The following is a 21298-nucleotide window of genomic DNA, read 5'->3' as shown; positions in this document are numbered from 1 at the left end:
GACCATGTGGCTGCCAATGCAGGCTTGTAGCAGGCAAAGGGTTTTCTTTTCTTTCTTTCGGATAGCTATTGACAACCAAAACAAAGTTGTTTTACAAATACATCTACACCAAGCGGTGAAACGGTAGTGAAGAGCCAGTCTAAAAGCGACGGTTTAAATGGTACATTTATTTGACTTTGCTCACAGTTAACAGGTGACATTTTTGTTCTGAAAGGCTGGTCTGTTTTCTAAATGTTAATCTTTGTTTGAAAGAATTATCTTTAGAATATGCTAATTCCCTAGCACTCTACTGCGGATTGGTTAAATAATGTACTATCTACTTACAGTGATTGTTAACAGATCTGCTCGTTAATTGGTTAAATCCACGTTACCATAAAATCATATGGAGATTACATTCTGTGATTATTTATTCGTTTTATGTATCCTAGTGTGCTTAAACCTCTTTGGGAATGCCTTGCGACGTTAAACTTCTAATAAGTGGCCTATTCAGAATGGTCATAATTGTAAGGCAGGCTCACAGCAGAATGCATCACTACATTTTTCATAAGTGTTATGAAAGACGTACGTCACCTAATGGAACAGTTAAGGGAGCTTGTTGTTTTGGATCAGTGACTTTTTTTGACAAGTGTTTCTGAAATAAACGTTGCTCGTGATAGTGTCGGGTTTAATGATTTGTTTGACTACAGCCCAACTCACTAATTATTTCACTAATATCATTAATGATTTTGACACGTGAATTATTGGTTAACACTTCAATTGCCCTTGTCTATAGCATAGTGATTGATCTCCAAAAGGCAAGAAATAATTAACTGTTTCCGTATCGTTGTAGAGTATTGAGAAGGATTTTGCTTTGGTTTGTTCATAACTTGCCAGGTGAATTAGGCCTATCAATTTGTTATAGGCCTACCTTTTTTACGTAGCCTAGTTTTTTCAATGAAATGTGAAAACCATTTGCAGTAGTAAGACTCATAAGTCTGATTTATTTGATCTTATTGCAAGCAATTAGCCTATTTTTGTAGGAAAACGTTAACAGTGCAAGAATCTGAAATAAAAGTATCGCTTAATTGTCTTAATAAAGATACATTTTTATGTTTAGAAAATGTAAGAACTCTTGTCATCAACGTCACTATCAACTTGATTTGCAATTTAAAATTAAGCTTGTCAGAACTCATCGATAATTAACAGAAAAAACACGAATTAGCCTACTCATATAAATAGGCTACACGATATTTTATATTAATCTTTATTTTAATTTGTATGCATGAGAAAAAAAAGTGTCCTTTTCAAATAGTTTGAGTGGAACTTTTGCTTCAATCCGTATGAGTTTGATTTTTATCTGGGAGCACAAGCCCTTTATGATTTTAATAGGGAAAACTGGGATTACAAATTTACAAGTGACAAATGTCTAAAGTTCTGAATGAAAGGACTAAGCTATTTGAAAAAAATCCTCGTGGACTGGGGATTCACGGCACATGTCAGAGGGTCAATATGCATTTATTTATTTATTCATTTGTTTGTTTATTAAACTTGTTAATGGAGAAGCAGGGGGTATTTAGCCTATTTCGAGTTTTTAGTAACTGAATTCTGTGGCTGAACTCAACACGATCTACGCTGTTGAAAATACAAACGCTGTCGAGTCAGTAGCCTAAGGTGAAATCTGAGAATAATGATTGGTCATTAAAGTTCATTTGCTGTTGAACAAAACCCTAATTGCTTAATCAAATATCTCTGTCTCTTATAATGTATATTTAGTTGTCACTGTCTGAAACAGAGAAACTGTATCTTCTTTTTGGAGTTTGTGTGGGGGTATTCTTTCAGGATACGCGTTCAGTTTATGCAGATAACGGAGGAATCTCTTTCCATGAGGCCGACGATCGAGGACCTCAGTCAATCAGAGCTTCCTCCTTAAGCCTGTTACTCTGATATGCGTGCGATTTATCAAAGTAACTAATGCTTATATTAGCCTACTCCTCCAGGTTAGCCTATGGTTTTCATGTTTTACAACGTTCTGGAGTAACTTAGTGGAGTAATAAGCATTAGAAAAATCGACAGGTCGAACTGGTGATTTGTGGGATTAACAACATGGTGATGAGTTTTTTGCAGGTCACGTAACAGCATTATTTTCCTCCCACGTCCTGATCCCATTACAAAAGAAGCTTCCACGAGGCCGCTTATCCTGTTGGTTGAACCACGTGTCTAAATATAAGGCGAACGATGGATAGTTGACCGAAGTGTTTGATAATACGATATATTTATGCAAACCCATATAGCCTACTTTAAGATTATTATTGTCTACTGTACGCGCTACAATGATTCTTTTTTTGGATTGTTTTGGCAATTTGGAGTGGTGTAAGCCTGTTTGTGATAATAGCTACAACATTTAAGTCTATTGTAAATTCATCACTTTATTGGTCGTCTTTCACTAGTGTGAAAACAATCAAACCAAATACTTCTACATCTATAAACAGTTTAAGGGCTAATTTCTCCACAGGTTAGTTCTTTTCTACAGTAGCGATCAACAACAGGTTGAGCATCAACTTGTTAGGAGATTGAGAAATCTTTTCCTACTGAACAGGCTAATGGTGGCCTGTTGAGTTCTGTGAATGAAGCCTCGAGTCCATTCGATGAAGTCAGGCCTCAAAATTAGCTAGTCAGTATGTTTCACTGTGCAAGATCCGTCTAGCTGCAGTGTGTTCGCCGTGCTTAATTTGTTATTTACCATTTCTAATTTCTAGGCCTTAACTAGGCTAGCCAACTTTTTTCTTTTCCCTTTTTTAAAGGGCTTTTTAATACGGGCTGTGTTTGAAATGCGTTTGCCTTTAAAGTAGAACATTCAACCACTGTCCGGTTTTTGATAGCCTAAATCATATATTGGAGACGTTTGACCGTGTATTCATAATTCGTATTTATGTAGCCTATGCCAAGCGATTATCTCTATAATCAAATCATATTTTTTTATCATTAAAGGAAAAAAAAATAATGATATTTTTTTTTAAATCATATTTATAATGTAAGTTCACATGAACACTTTTATAGCCAATAGGCCTATAGCCTACATTTCACAAGACGTAGTCCCATGCTGTATCGCTACTGTGTGTATTTCCATTGTGTGACAGATTTATTGCCTTCAACTGTTTTGGAAGGCTGATTTGCTTGTGGACGAAACAGCTTGTGTGGAAGCATAAACAATACCAGTAGGCCTAAATATTTTATATTATTTTATTTTAGGCTATATTTAGCTGTAAATAATATTTATTTGCTATTGCAATTGCATCATTTTATTAACATTTTTAATTCATATCTAGAGATTTGTCTTGTGGCCTTTTTCGTCCCAAATCTCTAATGACTAAAATAATATGATCACACTGAAATACAATATGCCTATGTTATATTGATATGAAAGGTTTAATAAATAAATCACTGATACTTATATTTAGTTAATTATAAAAAGGTAAATCAGGTGAATTTAAAAGTAGGCTATTTAGAGATATTTAGAAGGACACCAACCTTAACCATCTCAAAACCCCCTCTCCACATATTTACCACAGTCTACAAACAAGTGGCTGCTGCGACTATGGCACTTGATTTCCTATGCACAAATGATCAAGTTAGCAATTTAATTTGTCGCTTATATCTCAGGAGGTTCCGTTCACTAGGAACCAGCAGCGGTGCATTTACGTTCTGGCTTATTGCGCGCCGTTATGGAGTAATTTTTCAATCTTTTTCAAAGGCTTTGTCCTTAATTTCTTCCTCCTCATTCTCTGCTTTTAATCTTGCTCTCCTTGGAGAAAAGAAGTCAGAAGAAGCAGTTTATCTTGAGCAGCTGATCGTAATATCTTATAGCCTACCAGAGATATTATGCTGCCTCTTCTCAGTCTCACACAGAATAGCCCATAACAAAAACTATATGAAAACATGGTAGTGTAACCAGATCATGTCTGTTGTAGAAATCCTCATCTGAAATGTGCTGTTTCTAATCACCTTTCCCGTATATTTTCCCTGATTAGAGTAGGAGTAGCCTATATCCTAAGCGCGCTCATGTGTGGTTATATAGGCTTATAAGTAGTGGGATTGAGTGCATAGTGTGTATAGCAGGGCACGAGACCATCAGTTTCTAAACCCATCGCCCACACCAACACTTTTCTTTACAATAAACAACTTATCTTAAAGTTTGATCTTGCTTAAACCGCATATTACCCAACACCTCAAGAAAGGAACAAACAACGTTTGATTATAGCCTACTAATAAAAAATAATATTAATGAATTAAAAGCTAAAAATGAACGATCATTTCACATCACACTCAGATGTATTTAATGAACAGTTTCACCATAAAAAGAAAAAAAAGAAAGTGCTTCAAAATCCACCTCACGTTTTCAAGTTTTCATTTCGAGTGCATTTATCCTACACAACAATGGTATACAAAAAACAGGAAAATCACAAAAATAAATATGCATTTTTATAAACACCCAGTGACTTCAATTTAAGAAAAAAAAAACATGTCAAAATCTGACCTCAAGTATTTTAGCAAAAGCAGAGATATATATATATATATATAAAAATCAAAGTCCACCTTGACCAGATAAATCCTAAACTACCATGTTTACAGTGAGTCATTTTCCCATTTCTGTTCATTGTGGAGATCGTGAAATTCTTTAACTTAATGGGGTTGTAATGTGTGCGTTACATTCTGTTTAATTTGGCTAGTTTTGAATTAATTCCTGCGAAGTTGGGACGACATAGCTATTATGTCAGTCCGCAGTGCACTTTGACACAGAAAGGAACAAAATTTTCCTTTTAGACGCTCGAGAGAGCAGACATTAAATAGTCGCGTTAAAAAAATATAGGCCTACTATATTTTAATCATTCACCTGTCAGAGTTTCACACTATCGCGTATTGGAACATTCAGAAAGCGATGCAATTTCGCCTAATACTCTAGTGTATACCCCCACTTGCACACGTTAATCAAAGCACACGTAATGGGCCCATACTTTAATACGTTAAATACCCTTAAAGTCTATTAGGCCTACGTGTTTTCTCAGAATGACGTGAACCCGGTATAGCCTCGCTTTAGCCAAATCTGCATAGTCTATGCCTATTCAGTGATTACTCACATGTTTTTATTTTATTTAGGTGTGTGTGTGTGTGTGTGTGTATGTGTGTGTGTGTGTGTGTGTGTGTGTGTGTGTGTGTGTGTGTGTGTGTGTGTGTGTGTGTGTGTGTGTGTGTGTGTGTGTGTGTGTGTGTGTGTGTGTGTGTGTAGGACATTAGAATGTGGTTGGTTTTTTTCTTTGCCCCTCTGAAATATAATCAGAAAATGTATAGGCCTAATTTGGTTCCTTGGCTGATCCAATCAAAAATAGGCTACAATTAGCTTTTAAAGGCTTTTGGAGGCTGTCTGCTTTTGCTGAAGTAAACAAATATGGTGGGCTACGTCATAGTACATTCATCACAAGGAATTTATATGGGGCAGGGTACTCTAGTAGTTGAACACCAAGTTAACACTTGAATGTTTTTTTAAAGTTACACTTTCGAGTGCCAAGGTAATCCATATCCTTGGAAAACAGGCCTAGTGAAGTAAAATACAATCAAAACACCATATGAAAAGAACAAGGCTACTTGAGTCAAAGAGAAATAAACATTTACTAAGTATACCCTGACCAGAATGTGTGTATATTCCATTAACCGAGGTCTATTTCTTTGATTTCGTCACGTAGCCTATGTAAAACGATGTTGTTTGCAGCTATGTATAGGCTATAGGTCGCTATCGGCACCATTTACAATAAGAACGACCAACAAAACCTCCTTTTAAAAGCAAACGAACATATTTAAAAATAGCACCACATTAATAATTAGAGATTTTAAAATGTTTTTTGGGTTAACTTGCGATGGCTCTTTTGCGGAAGAAAATCGAAAAATAAAAACACATCACTAATTCACCTTAATGGGCATTAGCAAAGTGCAATACATGGTCAATTTGTGCTTTAGCTGTTCTATACCTTAAGCTATGAATGTGCTATAGAAGGAGATCGATTTGGTGTTTTCCCTCTATTACATCGTGCAAAATCAAACAGCTCTTGATTGTCAGTTAGTGGGCCATTGTGTTGGGCCTACCGTGAGAGTTAGCCTATGGTGTGCTGCGTGTGAGTGAACACAACCAGGCACCAACAATTGGGGAGCACCCTTAAAATGATTAAATAAGAAGGGTATGAATCATTGGCCAACAGTAATCCAGAAATACAGTATGTAGATGAATAAAAAAATAAATAAAAAAATTGGCCCAAAATATACCGACAAAGTCAGATGTTTTAAAAACAAAATCAGCATGTTAGTTGACACAGACCTGACAATCACTATATCGCCATCCTTATGAGAGATGGTTAACCCTGCCTGCAAAATGAGCCAACATTTGCTCCATTGGAGTCTAGTCCTTCAGGTCACAAACAGCTCCACAATGTCAATAATGTTATTTTGAAAACAACCGTTTTTTGCCAGCCCAGCTTATTATAAATACCTCCGTATATTCCCGAGTCCCAAACCTCGATGAATAGACCCGCCTGTGTTATATGAGGAACGGTGTGCGCTTCATAACAACAGGCCAAGAGACCTATGCATTGAAAACAACGATGAAAACAAAACAATATATGCGGGAATCAGTGCTTGTCACAGTTTTAAGACATTACCCCCGAACTCAAAACAGTTCAAGGGATAACAGAGGCTTTCCTGAATTTGTGGCTTGGAGGGGGAGGAACAACTGAATGACCGAGCTGCCATCCCCACACTGGGTGAGAACGATGAGGCAGTTGGTTACTTCTTAAAGAGTTCAAAGAGTAAGCGGGACTCAAATCCCCATCGCTGCCAAGAACAAGAGACGGCGGAGAGGGAAAATTCTCCATGAATCTGAAGGGCTTTTTCAGAGATGCTACATTTGCGCTCGCTCGTTTGCGTTTGCTCGAGCCTGCACAGTCTTCATTCGATCCCTCGTTGCTTGCGAATTTTCCGGCAGAACGGGGGCTCCGGTCAACTTTTGCAACCGATTTCGCGGATGTCCTCACACTCTCGGCTTTCTTACCCAGAAGCATTGCCTTGTAATTTTTTCTGGCCCTTGCCCCATTTTTGCATTCCCCTTCCTCGGAACAAGGAGTGTTTAAAGTGCTTCTTGATTCCTCGTTACAGGGAGGGTGTTTTTGAACAGAGCTCTCGGTGGCGTTGCAGTGGTCCGTTTCCTTAAAATGATAATTGATGCGCTGACCATCAGAGTCGTTATCCTTACATTGATATTCCAGGGGATGATTTGCATATTCATATTCGTCAAAAGTGTCCTCGACTTTAATCTTCACGTTGTTGAGTAAAAATGGAGGCGTTTTAACTTTCCGGTTGCCCTCATTGTTAAAGCCTGAGGTAGTGATGAGCTCCTCGGCCTCTGTTTTGATAGGTTTTAGAGGTGAAGGCAGTTTGAGGGAAGTTTTTGCTTCCCTCCTGGAATTTGCTGCTAATGAAAGATTGCTGTCAGAAGACTTACAAACCGTTATTTCTTTGTCCTGAACACAGTGGGAGGCTTGGGAGCATTTGCTTGCAGAACCCGGTATTCTTTGTTGGGGAAACGCCTTGTTTCCATTTGCATTAGGTGTGAGCCCAGTATCTTTAATTTTGTTAGCGACAGAGTCTGTTGTCTTTGGATCATTTGAAAATTCAAATTCAAGGCGAGATGGTGCTTCAGAGCCCTCATTTTCTCTTAAATCTGGGAAACAGGTATGTACCGGGCAAAACTTCTGCACGTTTGCGGCATCACCATCCCTGTGTGTGTCCCTGGACGATGTGAAGTCCGATTTTTGTGTTTTGCCAGTTCTTTCACAATCCAAAGTTGTCTTTACTCCTTGGTTAGTGGGTATGTTCTGCACATTAGGCCTGTAGTGAAAAGTTGGCTGTAAGAGCAGAGGTGCTTTATTAGTGTTGAGACTTGAGAACCTTGCACGCCTGAAACGAATACTCTGTACTGAAACTTGACTGGATACAGAGCTGGAATCAGACTGAGACGAACTCTCTTCGTCGCTACTGACATCTGAAGAGTCCGACAGAGAGTCATCCTCCTCCTCCTCCTCATCTGAAGTCCCGGAGTTGCTGGTGGTAGAGAAACTCGACCCGAAATCCGAATCGTTGTTCACCCGTTCTGAAATGGAGCTAGATTCCGTGTCGCTGCTGCAGCTTTCCTGAAAATGTCCAGTATGCCGAGGATCAACGTATAATCCATGCTCGAGGTGATGAAACTGGCTCAAAGATCCGTGGGGAACTTTTGGTTTACAGCACTTCGGGACGACCAAAACCGGATGGCTGCGTTTGCTCCTCGACCAAAACTGCCTCGCGCAGCTCTCGCGCTTCCTCTTCCTTTTGTAAAGTAGATCTGCGTTGCCTTGGTGCTTCGCCTGCGCTGCAATGGCGGACTGATAGATCAGCGGTTGCCGATTCACAACGTGCCGAAAAAACGTATGTTTCTGATTAAAAGCCACACAATTGTCAGGTATTTGATCTGTTTCATAGTTTTTAAAGGTTGTAGATGCCGACTTCGTGACCGGTTGAAAGTCACGGGCGAAGGATTTACTGTAAATTTGAGGTAGATTTGAGTGAGTGCGAGGGACAGGGTCCTGTCGAACAGCTTTATTTTTGAATGAAAAAGTCTGTGGAACGCCATGCAAACTCAACCAAACTTTCTCTCTCCAAAAGTCACTTTTGGCAGCTGTGTGATTTTTGCCGTCGCACACTTTTTCCGAGGCATTTTTTGTCTTTTCCCTTCTTTTGTTTGATTTCAATACGCGCTCAGTTTTACATGAAAAGTACAGTGCCTCAACGTCCTCTCTTGAAATCAGAGTGCATTTAGCTGCGTGGAAAGCTATAGAATTTATTGCTTTGAGCTTTCGCAGTTCCTCCAGATCACAGTGATGCTTCTTCACGTTTAAATGGTCCATTCGTTTGTGTACAGTAGTCCGCGGAATATTTTTCAAGAGGTCGGTGAAGACTTGAGAGAGGGCAAACATCTGTTTGCCTTTGATAACCAAATACCCAAGCTTTACACCCTGCATTTCCTCAAAACCGGATTCCAAGTCCCCCATTTTCTTCATTCCATTAATTCCAACATTTAGCGCGACGGATGTCCTTAAAGTAGCTTTAGTGCTGCTTCTTTATTTCATGGCATTCTGCTGACCGGTACAGCATGGGCTGTGACATGTCCACACTGCGTGATGAACAAAAAGTTTTAAATAGAAAAACAAAAATGAAATGGCCTGTTTGAATGAAAACAATCAGTCCATTGACCTGAGCACTGCATGATCGATGGAATGTGTGTGATGTTGCCGACAGGCTGGCTGCTGCCTGTCTGAGCTCCTGTATACCTGCGCTCCCTCAGCTCCCTTCCCATTTGGCCATGAGGAAAAGAGGAAGGTGAACTGCACTGCCAGTGAGAAGGATAAAAAGCGAAGAGAGTAGGGAAGCGAAAAGGAGAGGGAGTAAGCGAGAGAGAGAGAGAGAGAGACAGAGAGGGAGAGAGAGAAATAGAGCCCAAAATGCAGCTGCTATTCCCGTTGCTGGTTTAGTCACAAATAAAATGACAGTGGGAACTGAGCAAGGCCGGAGACACCTTCATCAATTAATGCCCCCAAAGTCGACGCTGATTGGACGTTACTGACAGGTGATGCAATAAAAATGGATATTCCACCCATGGCCACCCCCATCCCCCTAGCTGATTACCATACTGTTGTAATCCCACCTCTCTTAAAGCTAATAATTCACTCGTGATAAGTTCATGCTTAGAAATTAATTTTGTCGGAGTATTGTTACAACTTTTTTTGTTTTGAAAAATGATTTGGCTAATGCTGACAAATAGGTCTGGCACATTGATGTGGAGCTTATGTAGCCTATATATATATGTACCTATATATATAGGCTATATATATATGTGTGTGTGTGTGTGTGTGTGTGTGTGTGTGTGTGTGTGTGTGTGTGTGTGTGTGTGTGTGTGTGTGTGTATATAACAAATTGAACATTGTCGTGATGTCGTTATCGCATTTTATTTATATGCGTTTTATAATTTTAAATGTCTTTATTCTACATTCTGCACATTCGGATGCATTTATTATTATTATTATTATTTTTAATCTATTTAATTTCAGCGAGATGAGCATGTTTAACTCAAACAGAGATAAAACCTGGTATTTGAAGTAAACATTGTTTATTTACAGCGGCAAGTAAAAAATCCGAATGAAAATATCGATGGTTGCATTTTTCCAACCCCAAAGCTCATTTGAATTCAGATGGGAAAAAAGATTAGTAAACGATTGTGTATAGTGTTTTTTATTTCTTTGCATATGTAATCGACATACATCACAATATACATTAACTCAGCTAATCTCTGTCTCCGTGTGTGTGTGTGTGTGTGTGTGTGTGTGTGCGCGCGTGCGTGCGTATGTGTGCGCGCGTGTGTGTGTGTGGCATCTGTGTGTGTAAGCACGCCTTTATGTGTGTAGAATAATTTAGCCAGGGTTTGAGAAATCTTCAGTTTTTTGTACATATTTGTACATATTTTCACATTTTATAGAGGACATTTTATAGAGAACAATGTAAGAAACACGTGTGTGCAAAAATTAAACAAATACGAATATTTGTAGGACAGGTAAATGTTTCAAAGTAAAATCGTCGTAATTGTTCACTTCTATAGCCTACTAGGTCTGCGTATGAGTGTGTGTGAGTTAGAAAGATAGGCTATTATTCAAACTCTTTTGCGGTCGAACAAAGTCCATTTTTTCACAGATCAGGCAGGCCTCCATCCCGCTTCCTACCAACGTGAAAGAGAAAATAACGGGTCTTCACGAGCAAAGACTTCCCCCTCCCCCGTTTGTGTCGGTGTACAGACATATGCCGTTTTACAATGGTGAAGAAAGAGAATGAACAGAAAAAAAGTTCAATACAATACTTTTTTTTTTTTTGCATATAAGTTATTTGACAGAAAATTATTCTGCTAAACTTAAATGCACATGTAGGCACATTATGATTACACAAAACTCCTAGTAAAAACTTACAAACATTGTGAAACACTAAACACCCCTGATACAGTATTCCACATTTCCACTGTGTTCATTGTAGAATACAAGGTGCGTGGATGTATGTTTTTCATGGAATGATGCTGCCTTCAATGCCTTCCACTTCTGAAGTCGTGATTATGAGCTTGTCGCATTCAAGTGCTTTGTTGTCAGAAAGAACAGGAATCATGGACAGGTTTATTCTTACTTTTTTATAGGAAAACTCTTATTAAGCCAAAATGATATTTAGCGTCTCCTTCATTGAAAACCATAGGCTATAAACATTTACCACGCTAAGATCTGGCGATTCTGGAATTTCGGTCAAATACAGGCTATTTTCGCTGTGTGTAAAACGGGGATACGCTATTCAAATTATTATTAATATTTGTAAATATGTTTCAACGACAGGACAAGGCGATGTATAGCGCTGTTGTGGAGAAAACTAATAGGCTAAAGAATACCAGTCACATCAGCAATCGTTCTCCCCTCCACATGTTTAAAGTTTGTGGCCCGCCCATCTCGGAAACTTGGGTATCAAAATTATCCCCGAGCTTCCCAGTGGTAAATAGCCTACGACTTGAGAGGGCGTTCATGTCCAATTTTTAATTAGGAAACTCGAATTTACGATCATTCCGATAGCACGTGAAGGCAGCAATGACCTGGCAGGCGTAAAAGTCCTTGCTTTTCAGGTAGTTTTAGGACCCAAAAGAAATCGATGTTTTGCTATACATTTAGGCTACGACTGTTTTAATGACTGGAAACAGATAATTCATTAATTTGTTCAATTTCAATCATTCCAACTTTTGAATGTAAATGACCTGCCTGCTCCTTCACATAGTGCCAATAGGCCTATAAAAAGGAAATGAGTCAGGATGAGCAAACCAGCGTCATATGGTTTGAACTTGTATCAGGCCCTGACGGTGATATTTACTGACGGTGCTTTCAGCGTATATACATTTTTGTTGGAAGTGCTAGTACAGGATATCAGTTTGTCATTGCAACCTATTAGGCCTACTTAATATTAATTGATTATTGATATAGCTTATAGGCCTATTGGTTGAAATACTTTTATGGCACACTTGAATAGTTTGGATCAATTAAACCCTCTGTGCCGTCATCGTATTGCTATTGATGATGAATTGTAAAATGCTAGCTTAATTACCATTATTGCGTCCGCGCTTATGGTTGTGCCGTGCACAGAGCTAGGCCTATATATAAGGTGGAAGTAGGTCGTGTTAATACACACTCGGTCTAATCCTTCAGCGTTGAGTCCCAGTGCAGCTCCTTATTACTGTGGGTCCTGCTGCAGCTGCTTTATCGAACAAACACAATGTTTATGAATGTTTGAAAATAAGCTATTTAATAACACCAGGATTAAAAAATAATAAAAGAAAATGTGTAAAATATTGCCAACATGTATTAGCCTAATTAAAGGGTACAAATTTGCATACAAAAATAAAATAAAATTGCGAACTCTTAGGCTACATTGATATCAGAGTTTCAGAGTTTTTTTCCCCCAGAGTTTCATGCTTAGCCTATATATTAGTATCTCTCTTGAAGACAGTTTATTTCCGCTCAAAGAGTTTAGCAGCTATGCAGTAACCAAAGTGAGCGATTAGAAAATGTCTCCAATATTGTTGGACCTGCAATGAGCTGTATTATGTAACATGATTATTTTTCTTGCGTATACATTGGTACTTTAATGTTCTGCAGTCTATCGCTGTTGATATTCAATTTTATTCCAACCTCCGCTGAACTCTCTATAACTTTTATCCGAGGGGCACACCTCATTTGAAAGACAACATGCAGATCCTGGTTCTTTGATTCTGAAACCTCACAGCTTGAACAGTCCTCAATTGTGACATGAGTGATAATGATTGATCTTCAACCCAGTGTGCATCGTCGTGGGTGAAGAGTTGAGGGGTTGGTTTGCCTTTAGAAATGTTTTGCTGTCCCGTTTTAAGATTTACTTCAAAAGTTGATCACTTTTCGAAAATCAAGTTAACTAAAATTAATCATTGATCAAAGAACGCGCACAACGTTGGGAAACACTAATAGCGAGTTCTGGGGAGCCTTCTTTGAATATATTTATTTGTTTACACTATGCAGGCTATATTATTATATATGGGATGCAAATAAATTCATTAAGAAGCACACTAGCCTATATAACTATCACAAAGCTGAGTTAATCTGACAACAAACACAAACCCAATTGTTTCATTTTGATCACAAAGACTATTGGAAGTGCCATGCAGACGTTATAAATCAGTGATGAAATACGGGGATGAATTATCATTAAATAGGCTATTTAATGCTGTTGCATATATATTTATAGCTAAAGGTAATGATTTCTTACCCATTTTATGTGAACAAATCGGCAGGCTAAAACTCGTGATTTCTTTAATAACCAAGAAAAGAATACAATTTTGATCGCTTCTTGGGAGAGTTGAGTTGGACTCGTTTATTCCGGTGAAATCAGGATGGGCCCTGGACCCTCAAACGTGACGGACTCACCGAGTGGGGGTCCGGGTGGGCTACATCACTACAACGTGCGCGGAGTCTCAAACAGCATGGGAAAGACGTCCGGTGACAAATAAAAATGCGCACTGCAGCCCATTTATCATTATGTTAAATCAAGTAAATGTGCACATACTTTTCACTAAGGATCGCGAGCTCAAAGTTTGATGAAGAAGATTCTCACATTAGAGAACGTGAGAGGTAAGAGGACGTTTGTTCGTCGCGCTTTAGCTAACAATAGGAGAACAAAGAACACATTTCCTTTGGATGTAAGTTGTTTAGTCATTTAGGAGGCAGCGTTTCAGCGATTTCGAATAAGTTTTTAGAATTTTTCTGATGACGAATTTAGACAACTATTTAAGTTTTAAACATTTTAGTAAAATCTCTTCTTTGCATTCACGATAACTTGGCATAAAGTCACAGAGGAAGTATAAAGATTTATATCCCTTTAAAAGTTCTAGCACAATCAAAACATTGCACGACTACTCCAGCAAATTATTGTTGTCGAAATGCTCCTTTCAATGATGCAGTAGGCTTAGCTTAATGTTGAGCGACTTTCAATAACATGACGAAAACATCTCGTGGGACGAATACTCTAAATGGAGATAAACCAACACATCTCTCTCGTGTACACACGTGTACACAGAACGTCTGTCGTGTCCATGAAAATCATGAGGCACACTTTAACAATAAGAATACTTAAAACAATATCCATTTACGTCTTTGAAAGCAATCATTAAAAGTAATCAGATATGTATGCCAAAAATGTGATTAGTTCTATCCCATCTTAAGTACATTCTTCTTTCAGAACGTATGAGTTGGTACATGCAACCTGAATTTACAGAGTGAGCTGGTTGGGGGTGGGCTGAAATAACCTTTCACCCTGCTGTGTCATATCTGCGTATGTGCCTGCCCCTGAGTTACCCACAAGTCTTTGCGTAAAAGAGAACTCGTGTTGCTACAGGCAAACTAGTTTTGTGCTGTTGTAACAAATTGGTACAAACGACAGAATCTGTCATTTATTTTTGTTAGATTTTCATTCTAACGATGCTAATCTTGATTGCACGGTATTATTGCTTTGTCTTCTGGGCAAGTTTCATCTTCGTAAAGCCAGAACCATTCAATGTAATCCTGATTTTAGAATATTCTCCTCTGATAAAAAGTCCCTTTTTTCTTCCTTTAAGAAAATGTAAAAACCTTTAAACTCAAAGGTTTCTAAAACAAAGTATCCTTGAGTCTGTTGTAAAGAACCTTTCATTTTTTATATTGACAAAATGTAGCCTAATATTGTATTGATTTATAGCCTAATTCAATCTCTTTTGATGTCCGTATACCCCCCTTGTTTTTTTCCCTCTTCTCACTGTTAATGTCTGTATCCTTTCTTTTGCAATAAAAAACAACTTTTCCTACCACTTCGACTCCGGATCGGGGGCACCCTTGCCCTTGACAGGAAAAAAAAACACGTCGCCCATTTCACCTCTCTGTTTGACATTCGTTACAGACCTTAACACCGTTGCGGAAGATTATTTAAGCGCAAAACCAGTGTGCACCCTATGTGAAAAGAAGCCAATATCACCTATCCTCTAATAAATAAAAACTATCCTTGTTAATCGCATACAATGACTGTTGTGGATTCCAAGCAAAGTAAATAAGCCTGAATATTTATTGGGTCTATAGAAACCGACAACAGCAAGAGGCAATAAAAAAAGAGGAAAAGATTATGTCGTATACACTGTAAAAACAAACCTATAGAATCTACCCAATAAAATTGAGGTAACAATTTGCACTCACTTTGTTTGGGTAGATTTCATCCCATATTTTTGAATAAAGTGTACCTACATTTAATGGCTATGACATACTAAACAAAATTAGGTAAAGTCTACCTAATATTTTTCAATACGATACACAGCTAATTACTGAGTAATAATTACTCTATTGTTAGCAGGCAAAAGTCCATCTACTTAATTTTTATTAATAATAATAAGTCAATAGAAATAATTAAACATTACTTATTCAGAGATGGTTAAATTTACCTAAAAATGGCCAGACACAGGATAGCTCATGTATTACTTTTTATTGACCAAAAAACAAACATTTCAAACTAACAAAGGAACTACAAAAGAGTCCTCTTACATTAATATGACTCACATTACATACAACTTCTTCAACACTGTCCATTTAAAAATAATGGGAAGTCAGAATATACATTAAAAGCAACAGTCTTAAATTTCTCACACATTTTGTTATTTCAAACACAAAGAAATACACAATTTGATGTAATGTGTGGTGGTGGATCTATAATAAGAGCAGAGGCTGATCTCATTTACCTCAAAGGACTGACATGCTATATGGATACAAACAAACATTTAATTTTTTTATAAACTTAACACAAATTAATAAAAAATAACCATTATTCAACATTAAATTTTAAGCGACATACAACTTAATATCACTCACGTGATAACACTTTACAATAAGGTTTCATTAGTTAACATGGTTAAATGGTTAGTTCACCCAAAAATTAAAATTCTGTCATCACTTAGGCTACTCACCTTCATGTTGTTCCAAACCCATAATAATTTCATTCACAAATAAAGATCTTTTTGATGAAATCTGAGATATTTCTGTCCCTCCATTTGCAGTCTACACAACTACTGTACCACTTTGAAGCTTCAAAAAGTTCATAAAGAGATCGTAAAAATGTTCTGAAGAAAGACAATCACTTGTGATGAACAGATTACATTTAGGCTTTTATTAACATATTAACATTAATCAACTCCCACATCAGTTATGGTAAACGGAAGCTAAAACATGTTCCCTTGATCTGCGAGAACCAATGAGGTTAATTCTCGTGTTACGCAGCATGTTTGAGCTTCAGCAAGAACCAATGAGCTTCTGTTTGTTCGCTGATCAATGTTTATGTGAATAAAAGCCTAAATGTAATATGTTTGTCATATAAAATGATTGTCTATCTTCAGACAATTTGAACTAAACCGCTTAATGTGTCAATGGAGGGAGAGAGAAATCTCAGATTTTATTAAAAATATCTTTATTTGTGTTCTGAAGATAAAAGAAGGTCTTACAGGTTTAAAACGACATGAATGTGAGTAATTTATGTCATAACTTTCATTTTTGGGTGAACTATCACTCTAACTACTTTAGTTAACATGAACGAAGAATGAACAACACTTCTACAGCATTTACCAATAAATTATTATAATAAAAAGTTTTAATTTTTAACATTAGTTAATGCACTGAGAACTAATATGAACAATGAATGACTGTAGATTAGTAAAGATTAATAAATACTGTATTGCTCATTAATAGTCCATCTTAATTAATGCATTAACTAATGCTAACAAATGAAACCTTATTGTAAAGTTTTACCACTTAGCCTACGTTATAAAACTTCTTCAACACTTCCCATTCAAAATAAACGCCTTCATGGGATGAAACATTCTGTGGTTGAACTTATAATTCTTCTTGCACGGTCTTCAACTGTTTTCATGAAGATCTTTCTGTGGAAGAAACAAAGTAAGACATTTTTTAATTATACATTTTTGATTATAGATTTAATCAAGACATAAATTAACTGCATTTAGGCTTAAATCAATGTAAGCTTGCTTAAAAAACAACAAGACTGCTTTTACATGATGCACAATTACATCTGCATGATGCAAAATCAAAAGAGGAGAGCAGCAGTTAAAGTTAGGTGATATGCTAGCATAATATATGAACAATTTTGTGTACGTTAAATATTTGTAAAGGAGGATATGGATAACAAATTAAGCACATCGCGAAACCATGCATACGAAAAAAATTAACAAATTACCCAAATATATTAACACCAAACCGTTTTTGACATAGGGCCAACATTAAATGAAAGAACCCAACAGAAAGGCACACAATAATTATCATATCCGTCAATAATAAACAAAAACAAAAGTAGGCCTACTTTATAATTTGATCCCTTCTAACACACATATCATCATATAAATGCAAGGAAACCACATTAACGTTAACAGTTTTACTGCTATTATTATTTTCTCTACGTTAACGTTACCCTGTCCTCAGAACGTCAACAGTCTCTCTCTGTAACTTACAGACGCATTGCGCGCTGCGACTCTGTTGTGTTCACTAATTTCAGCCATGTACATAACACTAATGGCATATGGAAGCGAATATTTTACTCATAAATGTAGATTTTTACTCGCATTTGCAGGTGTATAAGACCCTGTAACTTAGCTATCAACGCGAAATCGACCAACCTCAGACTAACGTTAACGTTAGATATCATCAGCTATGGGTGTGGCGCCGAAAGGATAACAGAACACAGAAGCGAGCAAATTACAAATCTTTTGGTAAATTTGACTATTAAATAAGTTAACATTTGCGTTATATTATATCAACACGATAAACAACAACAAACAAACAAAATAAACTTACCTAGAGCTCAACACTTCGTCATCTCGCTGGAAGACGTTGAATTTGAATTCCGTGATTCCCGCATGGACGTTGAAGTTGGCGCATGCGCAATTTGTGACCACTGAACTAATATAATGGGGTATGTTTTACTCATTCTTTTAAGGTTGCAGATATTACTTTTAATAAATAGGTAGTGTAGTTAGAATGTACTCATTTTTATATATTTTACTTGCTAACTAATATACTTAAGTAAAATATAACTGATTTGCACAGGTTGTATTTAACACCCTCCTGCATAATTTTTTACAGTGTACAGACATATGCTTTGTAAACTCTCTTTTTAAAGCAATGAAGAAAAAATAGGCCTACATAGGCTACATACAAACATATTGAGTAGTGTGATTTAAAAAGTTTTTTCCATGATCAATAAAAAACGACAAAATGCTTTATTGTGGCGAATCTATCTGTCAACATCTTGTAACTCAATTAGCTAAACTTACGTGGTGTTATTAAAGGTTCCAAAATCAACAAATCATTGCAAATCAACATCGCCCCCACCACAAGACATTTCTCCGACAGTGAGACTCTGATCAGGCACAACTCCTGAGTCAAAAAGGTCTGAAGCAGGGAAAACAAAATAGGGCTAATTCTACAATAGATAGTTGCTTTAATATTAGACTGTCCGCGGGGGGCAGTTTATTTTCAATGACATTTAGGCTATAGGCTACTGCATCAACAAGCACTATCAGAGAATTGAGATGGACATCACGGAAGGTCGAAATATTTATTCAACGCTAAAGGATACTTCGGCGTCGGACCTATGCGCCTGAGCCATAGGCTATGCAACGCGTTGGTTTTCATTTTAAATTGCCTACTTCTGCGTCGTTGTCCGCGTTGAGGGAGCATGTGAAACCCGAGGGAGGGGTTCTAGCACACCAATCACAACGCTTGCGGTCCGCGTAGAATTGACGCGTTGTTAATTTTAGGAGAGGTGCACGTCAGGGTACGCGTGCTACATGCCTACGGCGTGAGTTCGACAGAAGTATAGGAATTGGGTAAATGCCAAAATATTGGCACTGCGGAATTATCTTGATACTCCAAAAACATGTTAAAATGTTTATATAAATAATTAATTCTAAAGTGACCAGATCAAAAAACGCTGGAAGCCGCAGAGGTGCCAATCTTGAAGATTTATTTCTTCGTGTCATCTATCAAAAGAAAATCGTGTAAAATGTTTTGTTTTCTAATTGATGAAACGTTAAAAATGGGATATGCCTATCGGGCAACTACATTTTAAATTGAGGAAGTTTAATAGTGCGCAAAAAGTAGGTCTACTATATAGGCCTAAGCACATTCATAAATATGAGCGACCCACGTTGTAACCTGATTTCCACAACATGTAAAAAAAAGGCGAGTGTTGTAGTAGCCTATTACAGGTCTGTGTTTTGTAACGGGGTCCTCATTGGGTCAAGGTCTGTGCTATTTCGTTTTAAATGAGTTTATTTGTACGTGCACTATTTTGGCGCTAAAAGATTTAAGACAAACAAGCCCGATACATTGTTTACTTTTTTCTAGATGTTAAGCGGCACTTTTGTTTTTCATGGTCCCACAATGTCAAACATGGCCCATATGCAAGCAGCCTTGACATTAAATAAAACTGGAAGCTTATATGCTATCCCTAAACGTTTGTTGTTCGTTCATTGGTTAGTGTTGACAATAACCTCTAATCTTTGCCTTAAGTAAACGACATGCGTTTAGGTCACACTTCGGCATATAGGCCTACCGCTCACCTTAATTGGAGCAAAAGGCTCTTTATATCTATAACCTATACATAAGCCTAAATATTACAGTAGGCATATCTAAATTGACTAAACATTAAATATAGGACATGCCTGCTTAGGGGATTAAATTATAAGAATAAGTTTAAACGAGCTCCACTTAGCCTAATTAATGTTGAGAGCACAAGTCCATTGTATGCATAGTTAATTTCTTTGCCTTTATCTTCTATAACGTTTAAGTAAAGATTATATATACCACTCAAAGTTTGAAAATACGTGGTAACCTACTGAGGATAAACTGCAGGCCTAATTATTTTTTACAGTTATTTAGCACCTTAGCGGCATGCGTAACCTGAACCTGCATCAGAATTCTCATTACAAGCCACATTCTAAAGTGAAATGTACGCAATACTCTTTAAAGTAACGTCTTTTCAGTTCAAAACAAAACTCCCAGACGATCGTACGTAGAACGAGAAGAGCAGTGCACTATAGCTTGTCCCACGGTCGCGGTAAAATTCGATGGCGTTCGCCGCGTGGATCAAACAGCCTCAAGAGGCCTCTTCCACTCCACTGGCTCCCCTGTTCTGCCTTTCGGCGCATGCGCGCACACGCGCCTCCACATCCCGAGAGCCTCCAGTACGGGGTTTGTGTGTTGAGCCAAAAAAAAAAAACCGCCTTCATCCACAACGCAACCGAAATATGGCTTTTCATCGAAATGGAACATAAAATACGGCTTTCAGGGGAGATAGGGATTCGTGAGAAAAACGCCCGACCGCATTTTTGTTGGTCTTTGTGCGTTGCTGGTGGTAGATGGTATCCAGCGAGCTGTATCTGGCAGAGGAAGACGACGACTCGGCGAGTAATATGAAGGAGATGATCGGTGGTTGCTGCGTCTGTTCGGATGAGAGAGGCTGGGCCGAAAACCCCCTCGTCTACTGCGACGGTCACGGCTGTAACGTTGCTGTCCACCAAGGTAAATATAAAAGACTATTTTATTTCACTTGAGGCGGGTGTTTTGATTAAGTTCCCGTCTGTTGTGGTGAGAGAATTAGCTTAGCATAACATAGCTTAGCCTAGCTTAGCTCAACGAACAGTCAGTATAACATAAGTTTAACCACTGGCGCTTGTTTGTGTTATTGGAACGACAGTAAGGAAATGTTAAATATTTTAACGATTCATTTGGAGTGTTTTAAGGTGTGGTGGTTGTTGTGAAGCAACGGTTCGCCGAAGGCCTGTTTGTGTGCTAATGTTATGCGTTAGCACGAGCGCTACACGGCTGTAACAGCATGCCGCTCATGGTTGTTCATTATCACCACTGTCTCAGGACCAACAACGTGTCAGTCACAGCTATGGAAACAAAGATGAGTCACATTCAGACAAGCTCTGTAAGTCATTACAGCTAGGCTGATAACACACATTTATGGCTAGTCAGCAAAGCTGTCAACAAATTCCGGACTCTTAACAGGATCTTGACTGGTTATCCCACGTGTAGTTATTTGTCTTGCATTT

At 37.9% G+C, this 21298-nt stretch overlaps 2 protein-coding genes across 12 annotated transcripts in view; one reads left to right on the top strand and one right to left on the bottom strand.

Moving 5' to 3' along the window:
• Positions 1-5742: 5742 nt before the first annotated feature.
• On the bottom strand, positions 5743-9629 carry skida1 (SKI/DACH domain containing 1). Its single transcript, XM_056254065.1, has one exon. It carries the CDS (start codon positions 9114-9116, stop codon positions 6702-6704), a length of 2415 nt encoding a protein of 804 aa, XP_056110040.1. The 5' UTR covers positions 9117-9629; the 3' UTR covers positions 5743-6701.
• A 10624-nt stretch (positions 9630-20253) lies between these two features.
• The window catches only part of mllt10 (MLLT10 histone lysine methyltransferase DOT1L cofactor), a 52519-nt gene continuing 51474 nt past the window's right edge, over positions 20254-21298 (top strand). For 3 of the 11 annotated variants that reach the window (XM_056254054.1, XM_056254055.1, XM_056254053.1), the window contains exon 1: positions 20254-20762. In XM_056254054.1, the coding sequence (XP_056110029.1) occupies positions 20600-20762 (163 nt within the window). In that variant the 5' untranslated portion in view covers positions 20254-20599. The remainder of the gene's footprint in view (positions 20763-21298) is intronic. The other 8 variants (XM_056254062.1, XM_056254061.1, XM_056254057.1 and 5 more) reach the window with 4 other exon arrangements.

Source organism: Rhinichthys klamathensis, unplaced genomic scaffold (assembly GCF_029890125.1).
Source record: "Rhinichthys klamathensis goyatoka isolate OS25496 unplaced genomic scaffold, OSU_Roscu_1.1 h1tg000110l_1, whole genome shotgun sequence".
NCBI classification, from domain to species: domain Eukaryota; kingdom Metazoa; phylum Chordata; class Actinopteri; order Cypriniformes; family Leuciscidae; genus Rhinichthys; species Rhinichthys klamathensis.
The sequence above is the reverse complement of the archived record's forward strand: the minus strand, read 5'-3'. Positions and strand labels throughout refer to the sequence as shown.

Coding starts and splice junctions, on each gene's coding strand:
- skida1 (XM_056254065.1), bottom strand. CDS start 9,116: ATGAAGAAAATGGGGGACTTGGAATCCGGTTTTGAGGAAATGCAGGGT.